At 41.1% G+C, this 22,085-nt stretch overlaps 2 protein-coding genes across 2 annotated transcripts in view; both read right to left on the bottom strand.

Annotated features, from left to right (window-relative positions):
• Window positions 1–221: 221 nt before the first annotated feature.
• Window positions 222–9,437, bottom strand: LOC123519277 (proline-rich receptor-like protein kinase PERK9). Its single transcript, XM_045280428.1, has 6 exons — window positions 9,426–9,437; window positions 9,012–9,059; window positions 8,529–8,659; window positions 2,308–2,857; window positions 2,015–2,246; window positions 222–292 (listed from the first exon to the last, which is right to left on the bottom strand). Exons 1-6 carry the CDS (start codon window positions 9,435–9,437, stop codon window positions 222–224), a joined length of 1,044 nt encoding a protein of 347 aa, XP_045136363.1.
• LOC123519276 overlaps window positions 7,479–22,085 on the bottom strand; it is a 31,119-nt gene continuing 16,512 nt past the window's right edge. The window contains exons 2-3 of the mRNA XM_045280414.1: window positions 21,758–21,883; window positions 7,479–8,659 (exon numbers count right to left, since the gene is read on the bottom strand). The gene's annotated coding sequence lies outside the window, so the exon portion shown is untranslated. The remainder of the gene's footprint in view (window positions 8,660–21,757; window positions 21,884–22,085) is intronic.

The raw sequence follows: 22,085 nt of genomic DNA, 5'->3' as shown, positions 1-22,085 counted from the left end.
TGTAATTACTTGTTTGACTCATTACTTATATAGGCTGCCTGTACCTGTCTGTCTGCCAGATTATTTATGAGATAATTACTGATGTGGCTGGTTACATATTGAACTGATTACTTAAATATGTAATTCACATTTACTTCAGTACTTACATGTATTGCTTGTTTCCTGATTACCTAGGAGACAGTCAGGGAATTACTTATCAAGATAGTTACTAATGAAAGTGATCACATATTATATAGGGTGAGTGTGCGCAGTGTGAGCCAGCCCTGGAATCTGTGGTGTGACTCGTGCTTTTCTGGTGAGCAGTGTAGTGAAATCATTGAAGGTGTACATAATTTCTGTTACAAATTAATGTTTTTTGAGTTATGACAGTTTTTCAACTCCAAGTTATGTGTACCTGTCATTGCCAACATCCTGGGCACCTGTGGGAAATTGTGGTGTTTTGGGTGGAGAAGCATTAAACAGAGTAATGTGTTGCAAAAAAAAAAGGTCAGAAATCAATAAAACTCATAAAAAATCTTAAAAAATAGTTTGATGTTGGTGGTGGCTGCAGCAAGCATTGCTTTGTTATTGTTGAGCAGCGTTGCCAATGATTCACTAACCCGGGATCTGAGTCCCTCGCCAAGGCTGCTCCCAACATTGCATCCTGATCCTCCCAAGGGTTGCCAGCCCAACACAGCATTACAACCTCAATTCAGTGCTCCTCACTCACCAAACACAGCATTACAACCTCAATTCAATGCTCCTCACTCACCAAACACAGCATTACAACCTCAATTCAATGCTCCTCACTCACCAAACACAGCATTACAACCTCAATTCAATGCTCCTTACTCACCAAACACAGCATTACAACCTCAATTCAATGCTCCTCACTCACCAAACACAATACTATAACTTTGTAGCTGATGAAGCTGCACCCTCTTTTTTTTTTTATGCTGGAGAGAGGGCCAGCCAAGAGTGCACAGTGTTAGAAAAAAAAAATCCCACTTGAGTGCTGGTTCTCGAAAGATAAGGTTTAGCCAAAATTAGGGAGCAAATGTCTTGACACCTCTCTCTTAAAAGAAGTCAAGTCGTAGGAAGACGGAAATACAGAAGCAGGTAGGGAGTTCCAGAGTTTACCAGTGAAAGGTATGAATGATTGAGAGTACTGGTTAACTCTTGTATTAGAGGGTTGGACAGAATAGGGGTGAGAGGAAGAAGAAAGCCTTGTGCAGCGAGGCCGCAGGAAGAAAGGCATGCAGTTAGCAAGATCAGTTGAGCAGTTAGCATGAAAATAGTGATAAAAGATAGCAAGAGATGCAACATTTCAGTAGTGAGAAAGAGGCTGAAGACAGTCAGTCAGAGGAGGGGAGTTGATGAGATGAATAGCTTTTGATTCCACCCCATGTAATACTGCTCCTCACCCCCCAAGATTACTTACCAAATCTAACAGTAAAAGCTTAATTAAATGCATGTAAACTAATCATTGGTTGGGAAAAACTATAAGTTGTCGAAGAAAGCATTACAAGGCCATCTAGTAAGCAATAATGTCGAGTAGTAAAAGGCACTGCACTGTCAAAGTATTTTTATGTGATTTTGTTAATTTCTGACCTCTTTTCCAATGCACATTACTCAGTTTAATGCTCCTCAACTCAAAAACACAGATTTTCCACAGGTTCTCAAGGATTGTTGGCAATGAGAGGCAGCCGAGGGTTGGAACTGAGAAAACCGTCATAACTAACTCAAAAATATCAATTTTTGACAGAATTTATGTACACCATCAATCAGTTCACTACATTTCTCACCAGGCAAACACAAGTCACATCATAGGCTCCAGAACTGGCTCACACTGCAAACTGATCCATGTCAGTGGTGATTTAAAGTTGTAATTCCAGACTCAGAGAGAGAAGCAAAGCCAGAGTCAAACACCAAAGTAGATAAATAACCCATTAACGTTTTCAATAAGGCAATGGTTTTATTCCCGTTCAGACCACACACCTTCACCCAGACCAACACCCATCACCCTCCTCCCTACCTCCCTGTGTCAACTCAGCAACATTGCCTTCAATTCTCACTGCTTCCTGGTCACTTCCAGCTGCTTGGGAGGCTGTGGCACTGTCTGGGGTGGGGAGAGTGTAGGATTGTCTGGGAGGCTGTGACACTGTCTGTGGGGGAGAGTGTAGGATTGTCTGGGAGGCTGTGACACTGTCTGGGGGAGAGTGTAGGATTGTCTGGGAGGCTGTGACACTGTCTGGGAGGCTGTGGCACTGTGTGGGAGGCTATGGCATTGTCTGGGAGGCTGTGGCACTGTCTGAGAGGCTATGGCACTGTGCGGAGGCTATGGCATTGTCTGGGAGGCTGTGGCACTGTCTGAGAGGCTATGGCACTGTGCGGGAGGCTATGGCATTGTCTGGGAGGCTGTGGCACTGTCTGGGAGGCTGTGGCACTGTGCGGGAGGCTATGGCATTGTCTGGGAGGCTGTGGCACTGTCTGGGAGGCTATGGCACTGTGCAGGAGGCTATGGCATTGTCTGGGAGGCTGTGGCACTGTCTGGGAGGCTGTGGCACTGTGTGGGAGGCTATGGCATTGTCTGGGAGGCTGTGGCACTGTCTGGGAGGCTATGGCACTGTGCAGCAGGCTATGGCATTGTCTGGGAGGCTGTGGCACTGTCTGGGAGGCTGTGGCACTGTGTGGGAGGCTATGGCATTGTCTGGGAGGCTGTGGCACTGTCTGGGAGGCTGTGGCACTGTGCGGGAGGCTATGGCATTGTCTGGGAGGCTGTGGTACTGTCCGGGAGACTATGGCACTGCCAGGGAGGGTGCAGCAGTGTCCGGGAGGCTGTGAAACTGCCTGGGAGGGTGCAGCAGTGTCTGGGAGGCTGTAACAATCTAATCAGGGTGTCTGGGAGGATGAGGAAGAGTGAGAAAGTGTCTGAAAGCTTCAAAAAAAGTGTGAAAATATTGTAAACTGACAAAGCCATTCTTTGCAAACCACTCAAACACCCTATCTCATATTCCTGTGCACTCCTTTCTCTTTCTCTCTCTCTCTCTCTCTCTCTCTCTCTCTCTCTCTCTCTCTCTCTCTCTCTCTCTCTCTCTCTCTCTCTCTCTCTCTCTCTCTGTAATTCACAATGGTTGCCTGCTGGTCACCCAGCCAGTCTTCCCCATTACAGAGTGAGCTCAGAGCTCATAGACCGATCTTCGGGTAGGACTGAGACCACAACACACTCCATACACTGGAAAAGCAAGGCCACAACCCCTCGAGTTACATCCCATGCCTATTTACTGCTAGGTGAACAGGGGCCACACATTAAGAGGCTTGCCCATTTGCCTCGCCACTTCCCGGGACTTGAACCCGGACCCTCTCGAGAGGGTCTGGGTTGTGAGCTGAGCGTGTTAACCACTACTCTACGGTGTGTGTGTGTGTGTGTGTGTGTGTGTGTGTGTGTGTGTGTGTGTGTGTGTGTTTACCTAGTTGTAGTTTTACAGGGCCTGGGCTTTATGCTGGTGTGGCCCCGTCTCCATATCTACACTTATCCAATCTTACTTTAAAAGTATGCACACTCATTGCAGACAATACTTCTTCATTTAAACTGTTCCACGTCTCAATACATCTTTGCGGTAAACTATATTCTTTAATATCTCTCAGACATCTTCCTTTTCTCAGTTTTTTACTATGCGATCTTGTGCTTCGAATGTCATATTTTTCTCTCAGGATCAGTTTCTCATCCGTAAACAGATTTATGTAGCTGTTCACTCCTTCTGGCATGTCGTTAATATAAATGAGGAAAAGTATTGGTGCCAATATTGACCCCTGTGGCACTCCGCTTTCTACTGCTCTCCACTTGGACTTCATATCTTTAACTACCATCCTTATTTCTCTCCCCCTCAAATAATTTTCTATCCATCTCAATGTGCTTCCTTTTAAGCCGCCCTTCTCCTCTAACTTCCATAGTAATCTTGCATGTGGCACTTTGTCAAATGCCTTTTTTACATCCAAATAAATACAGTCAACCCATCCCTCTCTCTCTTGTACCCTGTCAACTATTCTAGAATAGAAACTCAATAAATTAGTTACACATGACTGTCTTTTTCTAAAACCAAATTGGCTGTTTGATATTAATTTGTTGTCTTTAAGGAACTCGATCCATTGTTTCTTTATTATACTTTCACATATCTTGCATATTATACTAGTCTGTGATTTAAAGGTTCTTCCTTCCTTTCCCCATTATATATGGGAACCACCTCAGCTCTTTTCCATTGTACTGGTACTGTTTCATTTTCTATTGAGCATTTTATGATGTATATAGGACTTGCTAGTTCTTCCCTACATTCTTTTAGTATTCTGCCTAAGACTTCATCCGGTCCCATTGGCTTCTCTTCATCCAGTTCCTTCATTAACTCTTTTATTTCAAGCTTGGTTACTTTAATCTCTTTCATATAGACTGTCTCTCTATTAGCCTGTGGCCTTTCAAATTTGGATTCCTTAGTAAAGACCTGAAAATTATTATTTAATAGTTCTGCCATATTTTTTGGGTCTTCCACCATCCCGTTCTCTCCTTTTAACCTTTCTATTGTTTCACTTTGTCTTACTCTTCCATTTATGAATCTGTAGAACAATTTTGGTTCTACAATGTCTTTTCGAAGTTCTTTTCCTCTTCCTTCCTCACCTTAACATATTCATTTCTCGCTGCCTGGAAGTTTTCCTTATTTACTGGATTTCTATTTCTCCTCCACCTTTTCCATGCTCCATCTCTTTTCTCCTTTGCCCTAGCACACCTTGCATTAAACCAATCTTTCTATCCTTCTTCTTTAGGTCTATATTTCAGGACATATTCCCTGACTCCTGTTTTGTATATTTCCAAAAATAAGTTATACTTCTCTTGCATCGTCTCTGAGTTTTCCATCTCCTCCCAGTTTACGTTTTTAAAATAGTTCTTGAGATTCTCAATGTCATCCTTTCTATAATTTAATCGGTCTCCTTTGTATGAATCGTCTCTATCTTCCTTTCCCTCTTCTATATCCATTTCTAATATTACATGGTCACTCTTTCCCAATGGGCACTTATATCTTATATCATCCTTCATTTGTATACCCCTTGTAAAAACTAGGTCCAATCTCGCCGGCTCGTCGTTTCCTCTGAATCTTGTGCATTCCTTTACTCTGGTCCATCATATTGTCTATCATTAGGTTCAGGAATCTTTCTCCCCAGGCTTCCCCCATATCACTTTCATAATTTTCCCAGTCCACTTCTTTACAGTTGAAATCTACTAATATCACTTTTCTCCTTTATTTAACGATTCTCGTTAGACTCCTTATTGTGTCATCTATCATGTCTTTATATTCTTGATTGGTCCATGAATTTGTTTTTGGTGGCACATATGTTCCAATGATTGTTAACTCTTTTTTATTAATATGCATCTTAACATCAATACTTCTGCTTTTCCTTCCCCACATTTCCCTTGGTTTACCACCATCTCCTTCCTTAACATTATCATGACTCCTCCTCCTTTACCCCCTCTGTTTCTTTTCCATACATTATACCTGTTATTCAAGTCTATTTTGCCTCATTTAGTTTTGTTTCAGCCAGGCATACAATATCTGGATTTTCTTTCTTTATGTAATCTCTTAATTCTAATTTACTTGATAAAACCCTGTCTATGTTCATATACATCATTTTTAGTCTCTTGCCTTTATCATTTTTAGTTAAACTTGTTCCACTTTTTTCTCTTCCTTCTCGTTTATTTACCATGTGTGTGTGTGTGTGTGTGTGTGTGTTCACATTGTTCTTACTATTATGAATAAGATTAAACCAATACTGTGTTGTCCTCCATTTAGCATAATCAGTGTGCACTGTTCAGCTAGAAAAGTGCTTGTTTAGAGTGAATTAGTCCTTATTTTGACCAATATCAAAGTGAGATAAATCTTGCTATTTAATGCAAGTCTGATCCAAGACCTGCCACTGCCAGCAATTTATTTCTCTTGCAAAGCTTTTTCATTATCCAACTTGTGCATAAAGTGTTTTGACGCGTCTCTGCTTTCATAACGGTAGATAAATCACGGTAAAGATAAATTCCTTTTTTTTGGCTGGGTTATCTTACTAACTCCAACTGTAAGCCATCTGGAACAGCTTGAGTGAAGAGTGTAACACCAGGAAGTCTTTGTGCATACAGTGCATTGAAGGAAAAGTTGGACAAAAATGATAATAGAGACGGGTCAGTAAGGCCCCTCAGCCCCGACACACCCTGTAATACACAACAACCAGGTCAACACACACTCAGTAAGCTGAACCTCACACTACACCAATACAAACATTTTCTTTATATTTAATTTTTTTTTTCTATCTGTTTTTCAGGCCATCCAGCCATCAGTTCTCCCGGAACAAGGTCAGAGAGAGAGAAATGCTTGCTTACTTCCTCTCATATTATTTGAGACAGAGAGAGAGAGAGAAATGCTTGCTTACTTGCTCTCATATTATTTGAGACAGAGAGAGAGAGAGAGAGAGAGAAATGCTTGCTTACTTGCTCTCATATTATTTGAGACAGAGAGAGAGAGAATGCTTGCTTGCTCTCTCTCTTATATTGTTTGAGAGAGAGAGAATGCTTGCTGGCTCTCTCTCTCATATTATTTGAAAGGGAGAGAGAGAGAGAGAGTGTTTGCTTGCTCTCTCTCATATTATTTGAGAGAGAGAGAGAGAGAGAGAGAGAGAGAGAGAGAGAATGTTTGCTTGCTCTCTCTCATATTATTTGAGAGAGAGAGAGAGAGAGAATATGCTTGCTTGCTCTCATGTTATTTGAGAGAGAGTGAGAGTACTGTCTTAATTTCTTCTTTGGGTTTATTTCTTTGCATCTTTCACTCAGTATTTACTTCTTTCACTGTGTTGGTGTTGAGATGGTGGAGCAGTGTTGGCTTCATCAGTGTGTGCAGACCTTGATGGCCTTGTGTCCTGTTCCTCCACACATTGTTACCCGATGCCTTCATTCAGCAAAATCTCTCTTCCTTGTCGATTGGATCTCATTTTAATGATGTATTTCATCTCTTTCTTTGTTTTTGTTGTGTATTTTCTTAATGTTCCCCTGATTATGTGTTTGTTTGGAAACTTCTTGACTCTATAGTGTGTGTCTGTGTGTGTGTGTGTTTACCTAGTTGTATTGTACAGGGTTCAGGCAGGGCTCATAGTGTCCTGTCTCCAGATCTCCATTTATCTAATTTTTCTTTAAAGCTATGCACATAAAGTGCTGTAACAACTTCACTCAATGCATTCCATTTTTCACCATTCTATGTGTGTGTGTGTGTGTGTGTGTGTGTGTGTGTGTGTGTGTGTGTGTGTATTTACCTAGTTGTAGTTTTACAGGGCCTGGACTTTATGTTCGTGTGTGTGTGTTGTCTCAGATATTTCACAAGGTTTGTCAGTGTTGTTTGATTGAGATCAGTGGCATGATTTGAGTTTTTATTGCTTATGTTTTTATCGTTCTATCTCAGGTATAACAAAAATGGTTCTTAAAGGACTGAATTTTATTTGATGTGTAGAAATTCCAGTTAATTTACAGCTGGTTGGGAGGAAATCAGTACATAGAACTGAAACCTTTGTGACAATAGATGGCTCCCTTTATGAACCAAAGTGTAGGTGATTGATTGATTGCCTCAAGGTAGATAGATGGCTGAAAGACTGTGACATGGTGAGTGTCATTGATACTGTGGGTCTGTGGAGAGAGAGAGAGAGAGAGAGAGAGAGAGTGTGTGTTTATTGAGGGGAGGGGCTGTGTGGAGTGACTGTGGGTTTGTAAACATACTGTGGGGGCATACTGTGGGTCTGTGGGCAGAGAGAGAGAGAGAGAGAGAGAGAGAGAGAGAGAGAGAGAGAGAGAGAGAGAGAGAGAGAGAGAGAGAGAGAGAGAGAGAGAGAGACTAATGTTTACTACTACTGCTACACCTACTACTAGAGTGGTGGGTGCCGGGTGGAATGTTGGCGGCACCTCCTCCTGGCCCTGGGGACAAAGTGCAACAACACCACACCACATCAGGTCATGTCATGTCCATTATTCTCAACTCCTTAACAACTCTACCTTATCCTCTTCCTCCCACTTCCTTCCCTATCACCTTACCAATCCTCACCACACCCTGCCTGCCTGCCTGCCCTATCACTACCAATACGTCCTCCATCCTCTTGCATCACCACCACCACCTCTCTCTCTCTCTCTCTCTCTCTCTCTCTCTCTCTCTCTCTCTCTCTCTCTCTCTCTCTCTCTCTCTCTCTCTCTCTCTCTCTCTCTCTCTCTCTCTCTCTCTCTCTCTCTGCACCATCATTTCCCATAACATCAGATCACCTGGGAAAGGAGGAAAGAGAAGTATTAATAATTAAGTTAACATACAGACTAATAACTTGCCAAATGAATGTATGTTGTACATGTATAAACTTCAACACAACTGAATAAAATTAATTCCCACATAAAAAGCTTCTATTTCTTGTCCAAACACCTTACTCACTTCAAAATAAGTTCCTATATCAACAACTAGTAAGAGAAATGACCTTGCTATGACAAACTATACCCAGCTCCACTCCACTCAAAATCAGAATCAGTGTTTGCAGTGTTGAGGGTAGGCAGGCCAAGTGGAGGGGAGTTCTTGGGGATTTCATTCATAACAGCTCCCACCACCAGCTTGCATATCGGCGAGGAGGCCTGAGGAGAACACAACTTGAGAGCGGTGGTGGTGGCAGTGGTGGTGTGTGAAGGCAGAAAGCTGTGTAGATGATAGTTTGAAGGATGAGGTGGTGTTGAATGAAGGAAGTAGTGGTGGTGATCATTATAAGGGTGAGGAAGTGGTGGTGGTGATGATCATTATAAGGGTGACCAAGTGGTGAGTGAGTGAAGGCAGGAAGCAGTTGACATATTTAGAGGAATGAAAAGAACAGAAAAACAAGAAGGCAAAGGAGAGGAAAAAAAGATACTTGCAGGAATGAACACCACAACAAGAAAAAACACACTTCAATACTCATGTCAACTGGCTGTCACAGGTGGTACTGTCACACACCCCAGCTAATGTAGTGGCACTCTGGCAGTCAGCTGAGTCAGTCAGGAGCTACAGGGTGAAAAAGGTGATCATTGCTATTAATGCATACCCTCATTGTCTCTATTGTCAAAAAATGTGAATATTAAACTAGCTCATAGTTTTTACATGCAGTAGTTCAATATGTAAAAGTGTTTTCCAAGGTATATAGACAACTTCAGTATATTTCTTTTTGTAATTACTTAACATATGCTGTCAGCTTGTTTTGTAGTTGTCTGTATGACAATTACATAATCTATATCTGCACGTTGAGTTATAGATTAAGTGATTTTGTAATGATGGTTAGGTAATTTCTTGCGCCGTGTAAGGTATGTGGCCAGAGGAGGTTGAATAGTCTAATCTCCTTGACGTGGCCACAAAGGAAAAAGCCTACGGTACCCAGCTCTCCATGTACTCTCACTTGATTTTGTTGAACTGAGCTGCGTTATCATGTTTTTCAGCCGCTTGCTCATTTACTCATCCTCCAAAGATCAACAGGGAGTAAAAGACAGCCGTTTTTCTTCCATTTTCTACTCTTCATTTTTGTCACTGTCTCTACCTAGGTGAAGTTCAAGTCAAGTGATGATAAAACTTACTCACACAAAGAAAGTTAACAACTACTTCTGCATCATTATCAAAGTGACATAGGAAGATTAAAGAAATATATAATAGCTAAACAATCTATTTCCTTTGTTATTTATTTTGCTATTTTCAATGACTTTATAACTGAATCAAGTCACTAATTATTTCCTTGAATGTTAGGAACCTTCCTTTACCACCCGAGACATGCCCATCACACCCACACCCAATCATGCCCATCATAGCCAACATATCACCTCAATAAGATGCCCACCAGCACATCAACACACCCATACCCACCATAGCTTACCCATTACCTTGTAAACACTCACCACCTCCCCACTAGGATGCCCACCAGCACTACATCATGCCTACAGCATCACATGCCCATCACCAAGTCTGCCTTTCTGCAATACCTCTGTCCATCTTACAATAGTATTACTTTCTGAGAATGCTATCTATCAGCTGATCTCCTTCATGCTAAAGTCTTCTCAACCTCCCACAAACACTACCCACAGTTTTCCTATTTTTCCAGCTTATCCCTTCACTGATTTCAGTCTCTTAGTGCGACCCAATTCTCATTAACATTAGTTTTCTTTCTATTCTTTGTCTTCTACTCAGCTCACAGTCACGTCTACTCACTCGATCCTATTCACTCATGTCACACACACACACAATGGGAAAAAGTGAAAGATGACCAGTGGGAATCTATAAGATGGGAGATGGAGTAGAACTAGAAAAAGTAAAAAAGGAAAAGGACTTAGGAGTGACGATGGAAGAAAACACTCAACCGGTAAGCCATATTGATAGAATTTTTAGACATATAATTTGCTAAGGAATATTGGATTAGCATTTCACTACATGGACAAAGAAATGAAGAAATTGATAAGTACTAAAATAAGACCGAGATTGGAATATGCAGGAGTTGTGTGGACCCCCATAAAAAGAAACACATAAAGAAATTGGAGATTACAAAAAATGGCTACAAAAATGGTTCCAGAATTTAAAGGGATGACATATGAGGAGAGACTAAAAGCTATGAATCTACCAACCCTGGAACAGAGAAGAGAGAGAGGGAATCTGATACAAGTTTATAAATTGATTAAAGTGGATAATGAGAAACTAATCCTGAAAGAAGAATATGACACTAGAAGCACAAGATCACATAGTAAGAAACTGAGGAAAGGGAAGATGTCTGAGAGATGTTAAATATAGTTTCCTGCAAAGATGTGTTGAGACTTGGAACAGTTTGAGTGAGGAAGTGGTGTCACCAACAAGTGTGCATAGTTTTAAAGAAAAATTGGATAAGTGTAGATATGGAGACAGGGCCACATGAGCATAAGGCCCAGGCCCCGTAAAACTACAACTAGGTAAACACACACACACACACACACACACACACACACACACACACACACACACAATGAAGCATCTCTGCCAGTTTTCCTCAACCGTCCAACTGCTAACTCTGTACAAAGGTCTCATCCACCCATGTATGTACTCTTTGCAGGTTTGGTAGGATTCCACTCACAGTTTTATTAGGTAGGTTGGAATCAAAAGCTTTTCATCTCATCAACTCCCCTCCTCTGACTGACTGTCTTCGGTCTCTTTTTCCTCAACGGAATGTTGCATCCCTTGCTATCTTTTATTGTTTCAAGCTAATTGCTCTACTGATCTTGCTAACTGCATGCCTCCCCTCCTCCTGTGGCCTCGCTACACAAGGTTCTCTTCTTCCTCTCACCCCTATTCTGTCCAACTCTCAAATGGAAGAGTTTACCAGTACTGTCAATCGTTCATACCTTTCTCTGGTAAACTCTGGAACTCCCTGCCTGTTTCTGTATTTCCATCTTCCTACGACTTGACTTCTTGTACGAGGGGGAGTTTGAAGACACTTATTCCTTTCTTATTGCTAGCTTTCTTGGACAATACAAAGGCATTAGTCAAGTATCTTTGACTCTTTGACTAAGGCCACACTCAGTTTCACTCTTCAGTCAGCCATCAATTGACCACTGTGACTGTGATGTTAGTAAAAGTACAAAGGCATTACATAAATATCTTTGAGTAATGTCATACTCAGCTTCAGTGGTCAGTTAGTCATCCACTGACTAACATTACAGTATGTTACTCATTGTGACTAATGTTGCCACTCATTCCTGGCAGACCCTGTGGGTTTTACTAACAAAAGTTAGTCAGTACAACTCACATTTTGAGTGTGTATTCACTGGTTTTCACTATTACACAACTTTCACCATCTTACCATCACCTGCTCTTACTGGCCACTCACCATCAGTGATAACCTCTTATCACCACTGCCTCACTATTCCCCCTCCCCCCACAGGTAAGCTAAGTGTGGGCGGCAGCCAAAGTGTGATCCCAAGTATGTATTCACACTGCAGAATAAAGCAAATTTTAAGTATGCAACAGAGAGAGAGAGAGAGATTATTTACACTGTTCTCCCCCCTCCATGATAAGTAAACATAAATCAAAACTGCTCTATCTTTAAATAAAAAAAGACCAGTAAATAGTGTGGCAATGATGAAAGAACACCCACAGTGCACAAGATCTGCTGGAAACACATGGACATAACTTGAACCTGGCTCAGCTGACTAATCGCACCACCCCGAATCACCTTTCCTATCTCAAAATTTTCTTCATATCCCAAAACAAAAAATGGCTCACATCTCAAAAACTCTTATCTCAAGTAGCTCATATCTCAAGGTATTTCATGAGCATTTTGTTTTGATGTTCATGTTAGAAATGGTTCAAACCTTTACTGCAACACAATTGTTTCTCCTTGTTGCCTGGATTGGCAACACCAGCAGTCCAGCGGTCCAATTGTCCACGGGCAGCCCCGTCAATACACAACTCCTTCAAACATTGCATCTTGTGTTTTGCTCTTGATTTGTGCAATTCTGTACCTGCTCAAATAAAACATCTTGTCAATACTAGCAACTTGCATCATTTTAAAGGTACCTTAAAGGATTATTCATTATCTCTTCACATTTCATAATTATTTTTTCACCTGATTATTTTGTTCCTAACACTATGTCACATGTATTTTTCTCTGTTCTACCCCTGTCTCATTAATTAAATGGTTTTATTCCATCAGAATATGAGTTTTTCATGCACACTTATCTCCACCTCAAGGCAACTAATAATGATTGCACCAGTCCGTCTGTGTCTGGTCAGGAGCATTCATCAGCTCGGCAGGCCAGTCCATCACTTACAGGCCACTGTGTACTGTGTGAATTGTGTCTGGTGCATGTATATGACAATTAAATTGACTTGACTTTACACACACACACACACACACACACACACACACACACACACAGACTGCAGCAGATCAAACAGTGAATTACACACACACACAAACACACATACATACATACACACACACACACACACACACACACACACACACACACACACACACACACACAAACTAGAAAAAGTAAAGGAAAAGGACTTGGGAGTGACAATGGAAGAAAATAATCAACCGGTTAGCCATATTGATAGAATTTTCAGAGAGACGTATAATTTGCTAAGGAATATTGGAGTAGCATTTCACTATATGGACAAGGAAATGATGAAGAAATTGATAAGTACTAAAATAAGACCTAGATTGGAATATGCAGGAGTTGTGTGGACTCCCATAAAAGAAACACATAAGAAAATTAGAGAGACTACAAAAAATGGCTACAAGAATGGTTCCAGAATTTAAAGGGATGGCATATGAGGAGAGACTAAAGGCAATGGATCTACCAACCTTGGAGCAGAGAAGAGAGAGGGGATCTGATACAAGTTTATAAATTGATTAACAGAATGGATGAAGTGGATAATGAGAAACTGATCCTGAGAGAAGAATATGACTTTAGAAGCACAAGATCGCATAGTAAGAAACTAAGGAAGGGACGATGTCTGAGAGATGTTAAAAAATTTAGTTTCCCACAAAGATGTGTTGAGACTTGGAACAGTTTGAGTGAGGAAGTGGTATCAGCAAAGAGTGTACATAGTTTTAAAGAAAAATTGGATAAGTGTAGATATGGAGACGGGACCACACGAGCATAAAGCCCAGGCCCTGTAAAACTACAACTAGGTAAATACAACTAGGTAAACACACACACACACACACACACACACACAGAATTTCAAGGGATGACATATGAGGAGAGACTAAAGGCTATGGATCTACCAACCCTGGAACAAAGAAGGGAGAGAGGGGATCTGATACAAGTTTATAAATTAATCAATGGAATTGACCAAGTGGATAATGAGAAACTGATCCTGAGGTAGCTGCGGTGGCGAGTGGACATGTTGTGTGTGCGCTCCGTTTTTGGCTGTTGTTTTTATAGTTAGCGAGTGGTGTTTGTGCTTGGTGTCTGTGTGTGGTGCTTTTGAGTGTTAGTGAAGTGAAAGTGTGTACTGCAAGTGTTAGATTAGAGTGAAATAGTGGTTAGAATCAGTGTTTGTGAGTTAAAAGTATTTTGGTAGAGCGAGGAGACTAGGCTTGTAACCGTCAAGTTGACCTTGAAAGAGGATTAGTTGACCTCACTTAGGCCTTCCACCACCGTGGTTCCCTCACCTCGCCGTCACCAAGTATTTTTATTTGTTTGTGAGTTAACAGATTGTAAATTAGTATGGCGGTAGCTACTGAGGTATATCAGAGTGTGATTGAGTGCGTGAAAGAAAGTGTTGAGGTGGGATTGGGCGAGTTTGTTGTGTGTGAGATGTGTGGGCATGACAGGAAGGTCGTTGACTTTTCTGAGTGTATGGTGTGTAGGCTCAAGAGCGAGAATTTAGTTCTTTCTCTTGAGCACCGAGAATTGCGAGAGGAAATGAGAAAGCTAAGTGAGGGGAAAAGTGCAAACGAAGTTCTCATCTTTGAGTTGAAGGAGGAGGTTAAGAGGCTTGGGGAGGCAGTGGAAAAAATTAGGCAGGAGATCAGTGTTAGGCCGAAGGTTGGACCTTCTGAGAGCGACAGGGTGGCTTGGCCCTCTGTTGGGAAGAGCAGAGTGGGGAAGAGGGAGCAGGCGAGCCAGACTGGGAAAGATAGTAGTCAGGATGGGCAGAGATGGCAGGTTGCGAGGGAAGGAAAGCGGAGGCAGTTAGGGAGGATAGGACTAAACCTGTTGAGTGTGAAAATAGGTTCGTTTTATTGGAGGGGGAGAGTGAGAGTGAGAGTGAATGAAGTGGTTGTGGTGAGTGAAAGGAGAGAGAAGGGGGTAGAGGAGAGGAGGAGGAGGGTTGTGCCTAGCACACCTCAGGTGTGTGTGGTGGGTGACTCTCAGGTTAGGTACTTAGATAGCACTTTCTGTGGGAAAGACAGGGATAGGAGGACGAACGTGTGTATGCCTGGTGCAGGTGTGAAGGCAGTGAGTGAGGAGGTGCAGAAGAGGGTTGGGGGGATGGAGAGGGAGGGTGTAGTAGTTTTGCACGTAGGTGGGAACGATGTCAGAGCAGGTGGGTCGGAGGAGTTAGTGGCAAGATTTCGGGAAATGTTAGGCAAGATAAGGGAGAGTGGTAGGTGTGTAGTGTCAGGAATCTTGCCTCGTGTGTATGTTAGCAGGGAATGGTTGTCTAGGGCCATTGGTGTGAATGATCGGGTAAAAGGGATGTGTAAGGATGTGGGTGTCAGCTTTGTGGATGTATGGGATAGGTTCTATGGGCGAAGGGATTTGTATGCTAGGGATGGTGTGCATCTGAGTAGGAAGGGTGTGGATGTGCTGAGTGGATGTCTGGAGGGGAGTTGGGATGGAGTGTAGGGGTGAGGTAGCAAATGCATTCCAGAAGAAAGATGTTAGACATAAATTAGATAGGATAAACAGAGATAGTGAAAAGATTAGGAAAGATTTCCAGGTGCAAATAGGAGAGAATAAGATTAGGATTCCAAATAAGGAGACAGCATCTAGGAAGGTAGCAGGACTTAAATGTTTTTATGTAAATGCCAGGAGTCTTAGGAACAAGAAGGACGAGTTATCTAGTTATATAGTTGAGGAGGACTTAGATGTTGTATGTGTCACAGAGGCATGGGTAAATGAGGAAAAGTTTAGGAAAATAGGAAAGAATATGAAGTAGATGGATACATTATGTATTTACACCAGAGAATTGGTAGGATAGGTGGAGGAGTAGTTATTTATGTAAAAAATCCTTCATTTCCAGTCAGGTTAATGGTATTAAGGTAGATAACAGAGTAGAGTCCTTATGGCTGGATGTTAGAGTAAACAAAAGTAAGGTTATTAGAGTAGGAGCTTTTATAGACCACCTAACCAGTCAGCAGATGTAGACAACCTTATGGTAGATGAGATAAATAGGGGTGTACTAGTCAGACAATTATCTTAGGGATTTTAATCTTAAGTCAGTAAACTGGGAGAGGATGGTAGGAGATGCTAGTGAAAATAAGTTTATGGAAAGTTTTCAGGATAACTATTTAGTGCAGATGGTAGATAAACCTACTAGGGGGAGGAAGGTTTTAGACATAGTACTAACAAATATTGAGCATTGTTTAAAGGAAGTTGAGGTAGGAGAGACTTTAGCAAACAGTGACCATCATATAATTAGATTTATCATTAATTCCAGTAGGGATAATATAGTGAATAAGACTAGAGTCCCAAACTATCAGAAAGGCAATTATGGTAGGTTACGTCAGTTATTAGGAGAGGTAAACTGGGAAGATAGTTTTGGAAATAAAACTGCACAGGAGATGTGGGATATTTTTAAGGTTGTAGTAAAGGGTATAGTGATGCAGTGTATCCCTTACAAAGATATAAGGCAGAGAAACAGGAAGCCATTATGGTGGACTCATGAGATAGGTAGACAGATCAGAGAGAAGAAGAGGGCATATAGAGAGTTGCAGAAAAGTGGGAAGATGTAGATTTGATTAGGTACAGACAGGTCAGGGATGATTTGAGTAAGGTTATAAAAAAAGTAAAAGGCAGGCAGAGATAAAACTAGCTAGAGCTGGGAGTAAAGATCCCAAAAATTATATAGTTATTACAAGGTCAGTGATAAAAGAAATAAGGATAGGATTGGACCACTCAGAAAAGATGGTGTAGTAGTGGATCAAAATGAAGACATAGTAGAATTATTGAATGAACAATTTTCTTCAGTATTTACTAGGAAAGAATAGGAAATCCTGTTACAAACAGTGCGACGAGTAGTTTAAGAGCTTTAGAAAATATTGATATAAAACCGGGAATTATTAGGAAATTTATTCTTGAACTAGACGATAGGAAAGCTAGTGGTCCTGATGAGCTACATGCCAGAGTACTTAGGGAGGGTGTAGACAGTATTTCTGAAGCACTTAAGTTAATCTTTGAAAGATCACTTAGGTTTGCTGAGATACCTCAGGACTGGAAGTTAGCTAATGTTACTCCAATATTTAAAAAAGGTAGGAAGGATGATGCAAATAATTATAGACCGATCAGTTTAACTAGTATAGTATGTAAGATACTAGAGAAAATCATTAAGGGTAGTATTTGGGAGCATTTAAATGAGAATAGATTAATTAGAGATACCCAACATGGCTTTAGATCAGGGAGGTCCTGTCTTACAAATTTGCTCGATATCTTAGAATATATTACCAAGGAGTTAGATGATGGAAATAGCATAGATGTTATATATCTAGATTTTAGCAAGGCGTTTGATAAGGTACCGCATAGGAGGCTAGTGTACAAATTGAGACTACATGGGATAGGGGTAGGTTAGTTGATTGGATTAGTGAATGGCTTTCTGATAGGAAACAGAGAGTAGTATTAAATGGGGCAATGTCTGAGTGGAAGGAAGTGGTTAGTGGGTACCCCAAGGATCAGTGCTAGGACCTCTTCTTTTCTTGGTGTACATTAACGATTTAGATATAGGAATTAGTAGCAAAGTATCAAAGTTTGCAGATGATACTAAGATAGCATGTGCAGTACAGGGTGAAAAGGACAATTACAGAATACAACGAGACCTGGACAGGCTGATAGCATGGGCAGACAGGTGGCAGATGGAGTTTAATTCTAAAAAGTGTCAGGTTATGCATTTAGGTAAAGACAACACAAACTTTAGCTATGAGATGGAGGGATGTTGGCTAGAGGCAGTAGAGGAGGAAAGGATTTAGGAGTAGTGATAGACAGGACTATGAAATTTTCAAAGCAATGTTTAGAAGCAAGAAATAGGGCAAATAGGATCCTGGGTTTTATAAATAGAAATGTTAGTTATAAAAGTAAGGAAGTGGTGCGTAGCTTATATAATTCCTATGTTAGGCCCCATTTAGAGTATTGCATACAGGCCTGGTCACCCCATTATAGGCAGGATATCAACATGTTAGAAGCAGTTCAGAGAAGAGCAACTAGGATGATACCAGCATTAAAGTGCCTGGAGTATAGAGATAGATTAAAGGAATTAAACATGTTTTCATTTGAGAGGAGATGTATAAGAGGGATATGATAGAGTTATTTAAAATGTTCTCAGATACAAACTACATAGATGTGAGATCTTTCTTTACCTTAGAGGAGGGAAGTAGGACTAGAAATCATGGCAGGAAGATTAGAAAGCAAGGCTGCAGGTTAGATATAAGAAAATATTTCTTTAGTCATAGGGTGGTAGACTTCTGGAATGCATTGCCAGAGAGGGTTGTAAATAGCACTAGTTTGACAATGTTTAAAAACAGATTAGATAAGCACTTAAATTTATTAGATTTATAATTATGTATAGCACTGCATGATAGTTTTTATAAGAAATTTATTATAGTTAAACAAGACATGATCCCCATGTATGGGGATCACAGATTGTAGAGGAATTCGCTGCAGGACTTAGCCCTGTTAATGGGCCAAATATTTAGAATTAGTATATTATGTATTGTGTACTTGTAAGTGTATCTTTAAATACTGATGACGAGGTCGCTGTGCGACTGATACAGGATAACCTAGATGGGCCCTGGTGGCCCTTTGTTATCCTATTATTTATGTTATGTTATGACATTTGAAGCACAAGATCGCATAGTAAAAAGCTGAGAAAGGGAAGATGTCTGAGAGATGTTAAAAAATATAGTTTCCTGCATAGATGTATTGAGACGTGGAACAGTTTAAATGAAGAAGTAGTGTCTGCAACGAGTGTGCATACTTTTAAAGTAAGATTGGATAAGTGTAGATATGGAGACGGGGCCACACAAGCATAACGCCCAGGCCCTGTAAAACTACAACTAGGTAAATACACACACACACACACTTACATATGAGCGAAATGTAATGTATTCCAACATAAATGGAGTGATATCGGGGATTTTAGAACTCAACGATTACTTGAGGGACAAGAACCCAGATATTGTGGGTCTTACTGAAACAAAACTGAGAGAGGGAGAAGACCTGATGAAGGTTGGAGAAGGGAAATATAACGTTTGGAAAAGAAATAGAGTAGGTAAGATGGGAGGAGGAGTGATGTTGCTGGTTAAAAAGATATAAAGGTGGATCAAGTGAAAAAGGTATGGGAAAGGCAGAAGTGCTAAAGATCAGAGCAGAAACTAATGAAGGAAAAAGAGGCACTACATAGTGGTGTACGTACCACCTAAGACAAATGCATGGTCAGTACAGGAATATGAAGAAATGATAAGTGATACAGGAACATGTCTGGAAGAAATGTTGGGTGGCTGTGAACGAACTATAATGATGGGAGATTTTAATTGTAAAGAGGTGTGTTGGGAGGACTGGTCAATGGAAGGATCAGAGACAACATGGGAAATACACTATTGACACTGGCAATGGAAAATGTGTTAACTCAGTGGGTCAAAGAAGATACTAGGTTTGGAGGAGAGGGAGCATCGTCAAGACTGGACTTGGTCTTTAGTACAGAGCCAATGGTCATTGAGGAGATGAGGGTGGAGTGCCCTTTAGCAAAGAGTGATCATGCAGTTTTGGAGTTCAAGGTGATAGACGAAGAGAAATCTAGAAGAAATGAAGAATATAAAGTGGGAAGATGGAATTATGCCAAGACAGATTTTGGAAACCTAAAGAAATTCTTTCAAGAGACAAATTGGATGAAATTCAAGAGTGCTAAGGAGCAAATGAAAAGTGGAAGGAATTTATAAAAATATACAAAGAAGGTGAGAAAAATTTGTACCAATAAGACAACATAGAGAAGTTGGAAAGCAGGACTGGTTTAACGATAGATGTGAAAAGGCTAGAACAAGAAAAGAGGATGCATGGAAGAGGTGGAGAAGGAAAAGACGGATTAAGCAGTGGGAAAGTTACAAAAGAGCAAGAAATGAATATGTGTTGATTAGAAGAGAAGAAAGAAAGAAACAAGAAAAGGATATAATTGATAAATGTAAAGACCAACCAAGGCTTTTTACAGACATGTGAACAACAACATCAAAAATAGAGAAAGTATTGAAAGTTTAGAAGTAAATGGAGTATACAGTGAAGATCCCAGGAAATGGCAGAGGCTATGAATGGATGCTTTCGGAAGGTATTCACAAAGGAGACTGCTTTTGACAAACCACTGGTAATGGAACAGAAAGGGATTATGAAGGAGTTTCAAGTAACTGTGGAGGAGATCAAGAACATGATGGGGAGTTTAGAAGTGAGAAAAGCTGTGGGACCTGATGGGGTATCAGGATGGATTTTAAGAGAATGCAGGGAGCAATTGGCAGAAAAAGTTTGTGAAGTAATTGATGCCTCATTAAGGGAAGGTGTAGTGCCCCAAGACTGGAAAAGAGCTAACATTGTCCCAATCTATAAATCAGGTAACAAGAGAGACCCATTGAACTATAGACCAGTGTCACTTACAAGTGTGGTAGCTAAGATGTGTGAGAGGGTGGTGAAGACTAGATGGACAGACTTCTTGGAGAAAATGACATACTTTGTGAGTGTCAATTTGGTTTTAGGAAAGGGCGTTCATGCACGACAAACCTGATATGTTACTATTCGAGGGTGATAGATGTAATACAGGAAAGAGATGGTTGGGCTGATGGAATATATCTGGATTTAAAAAAGGCCTTTGATAAGGTACCACACCAGAGACTGATCTGGAAACTTGAAATGGTAGGAGGAGTGCATGGCAGTTTACTAAAATGGATGGAAGACTTTTGGTAGGAAGAGAAATGAGAACAATAATTAAGGACAGACCATCAGAATGGGGATTGGTGGAGAGTGGAGTTCCACAGGGATCAGTGTTGGCACCAGTAATGTTCGCAGTCTACATAAATGACATGGTGGATGGGGTGTCCAGTTATGTGAGCCTATTTGCAGACGATGCAAAATTGTTACGAAAAGTGAGATGTGACAAAGATTGCGAACTACTCCAGGAAGACTTGGACAGAATATGGAAATGGAGCTGTACATGGCAAATGGAGTTCAACACGACAAAATGCAAGAAAATAGAGTTTGGCAAGAGTGAAAGAAGAATCAGGAGTATGTACAAGATAGGAAATGAAGACATAAAACCAGTCATGAAGAAAAAGACCTTGGGGTGACAATTACCAATGACCTATCGCCAGAGAGACATATAAACAAAATAATTGGAGAAGTATTGAACTTATTGAGGAACATAAGAGTGGCGTCAGATATCTAGATGAAGAAATGATGAAGAAAATAATTACTGCAATGATAAGACCGAGGCTTGAATATGCAACAATACAGTGGGCTCCGAACTTAAAGAAACACATAAGGAAACTAGAGAAAGTACAGAGGGCTGCAACAAAATGGTGCCTGACTTAAGAGATTTGACTTATGAAGACAGACTGAAAAGAATGCAACTTCCAACCCTGGAAAACAGAAGAGAAAGGGGAGACCTGATAGCAATATACAGAGTGATGATTGGCATGGAAAAATGGATAGGGAAGATCTGTGTATGTGGAATGGAAGAATGTCGAGAGGGCATGGGAAAAAACTAAAATGGCCACTTATAGGAGAGATGTGAAAAATATAGCTTCCTCATAGAAGGGTGGAAGCATGGAATAGTTTAGACGTGGAAGTGGTCAACGCAAGGAATATTCATGATTTTAAGAAAAAGCTGGACATTAATAGATATGGAGACGGGACAACACGAGCATAGCTCTTTTCCCGTATGTTACAATTAGGTAAATACAATTAGGTAAATACACACACACACACACACACACACACACACACACACACACACACACACACACACACACACACACACACACTTACTCTCTCCCAGGGAGACTGCATTGCTCTCCCTCTATCTTTCAGTGGGCAGGTCGGGGGAGGTGAAGGAGAGAGGGACGGGATGGGATGAGATGAGGCCAGCCTGTCCGTACGTGTGAGTGTTGCCATCTGTTGGGGAAGCTTAGGTTAGGTGATGGTGAGGCAGTAGTTCCCAAAGTGTGGGCCACGGCTCCCTGGGTGGCCAGGTAGCAGAATGGAGGGGGCCACAATCTGAGGACATGTACTGTGTATCAAAGCAATGGAAGGGAGTGGGTATCTAGTGGGTAGCGGAGGCAAGTGACAGGTTGAGTACAGGTTTGTGTGATGTATT

The sequence above is a fragment of the Portunus trituberculatus genome, chromosome 7 (assembly GCF_017591435.1).
Source record: "Portunus trituberculatus isolate SZX2019 chromosome 7, ASM1759143v1, whole genome shotgun sequence".
NCBI classification, from domain to species: domain Eukaryota; kingdom Metazoa; phylum Arthropoda; class Malacostraca; order Decapoda; family Portunidae; genus Portunus; species Portunus trituberculatus.
The sequence above is the reverse complement of the archived record's forward strand: the minus strand, read 5'-3'. Positions and strand labels throughout refer to the sequence as shown.

Excerpts from the sequence above, each read along its gene's own strand:
- LOC123519277 (XM_045280428.1), bottom strand. Across the intron at positions 8,660-9,011 it reads GTGCCACTACATTAGCTGGG|GCCTCCTCGCCGATATGCAA; the intron begins GTGTGTGACAGT and ends TGTTCTCCTCAG. Across the intron at positions 293-2,014 it reads TGCTGAGTTGACACAGGGAG|AAAAGCACGAGTCACACCAC; the intron begins GTAGGGAGGAGG and ends ACTGCTCACCAG.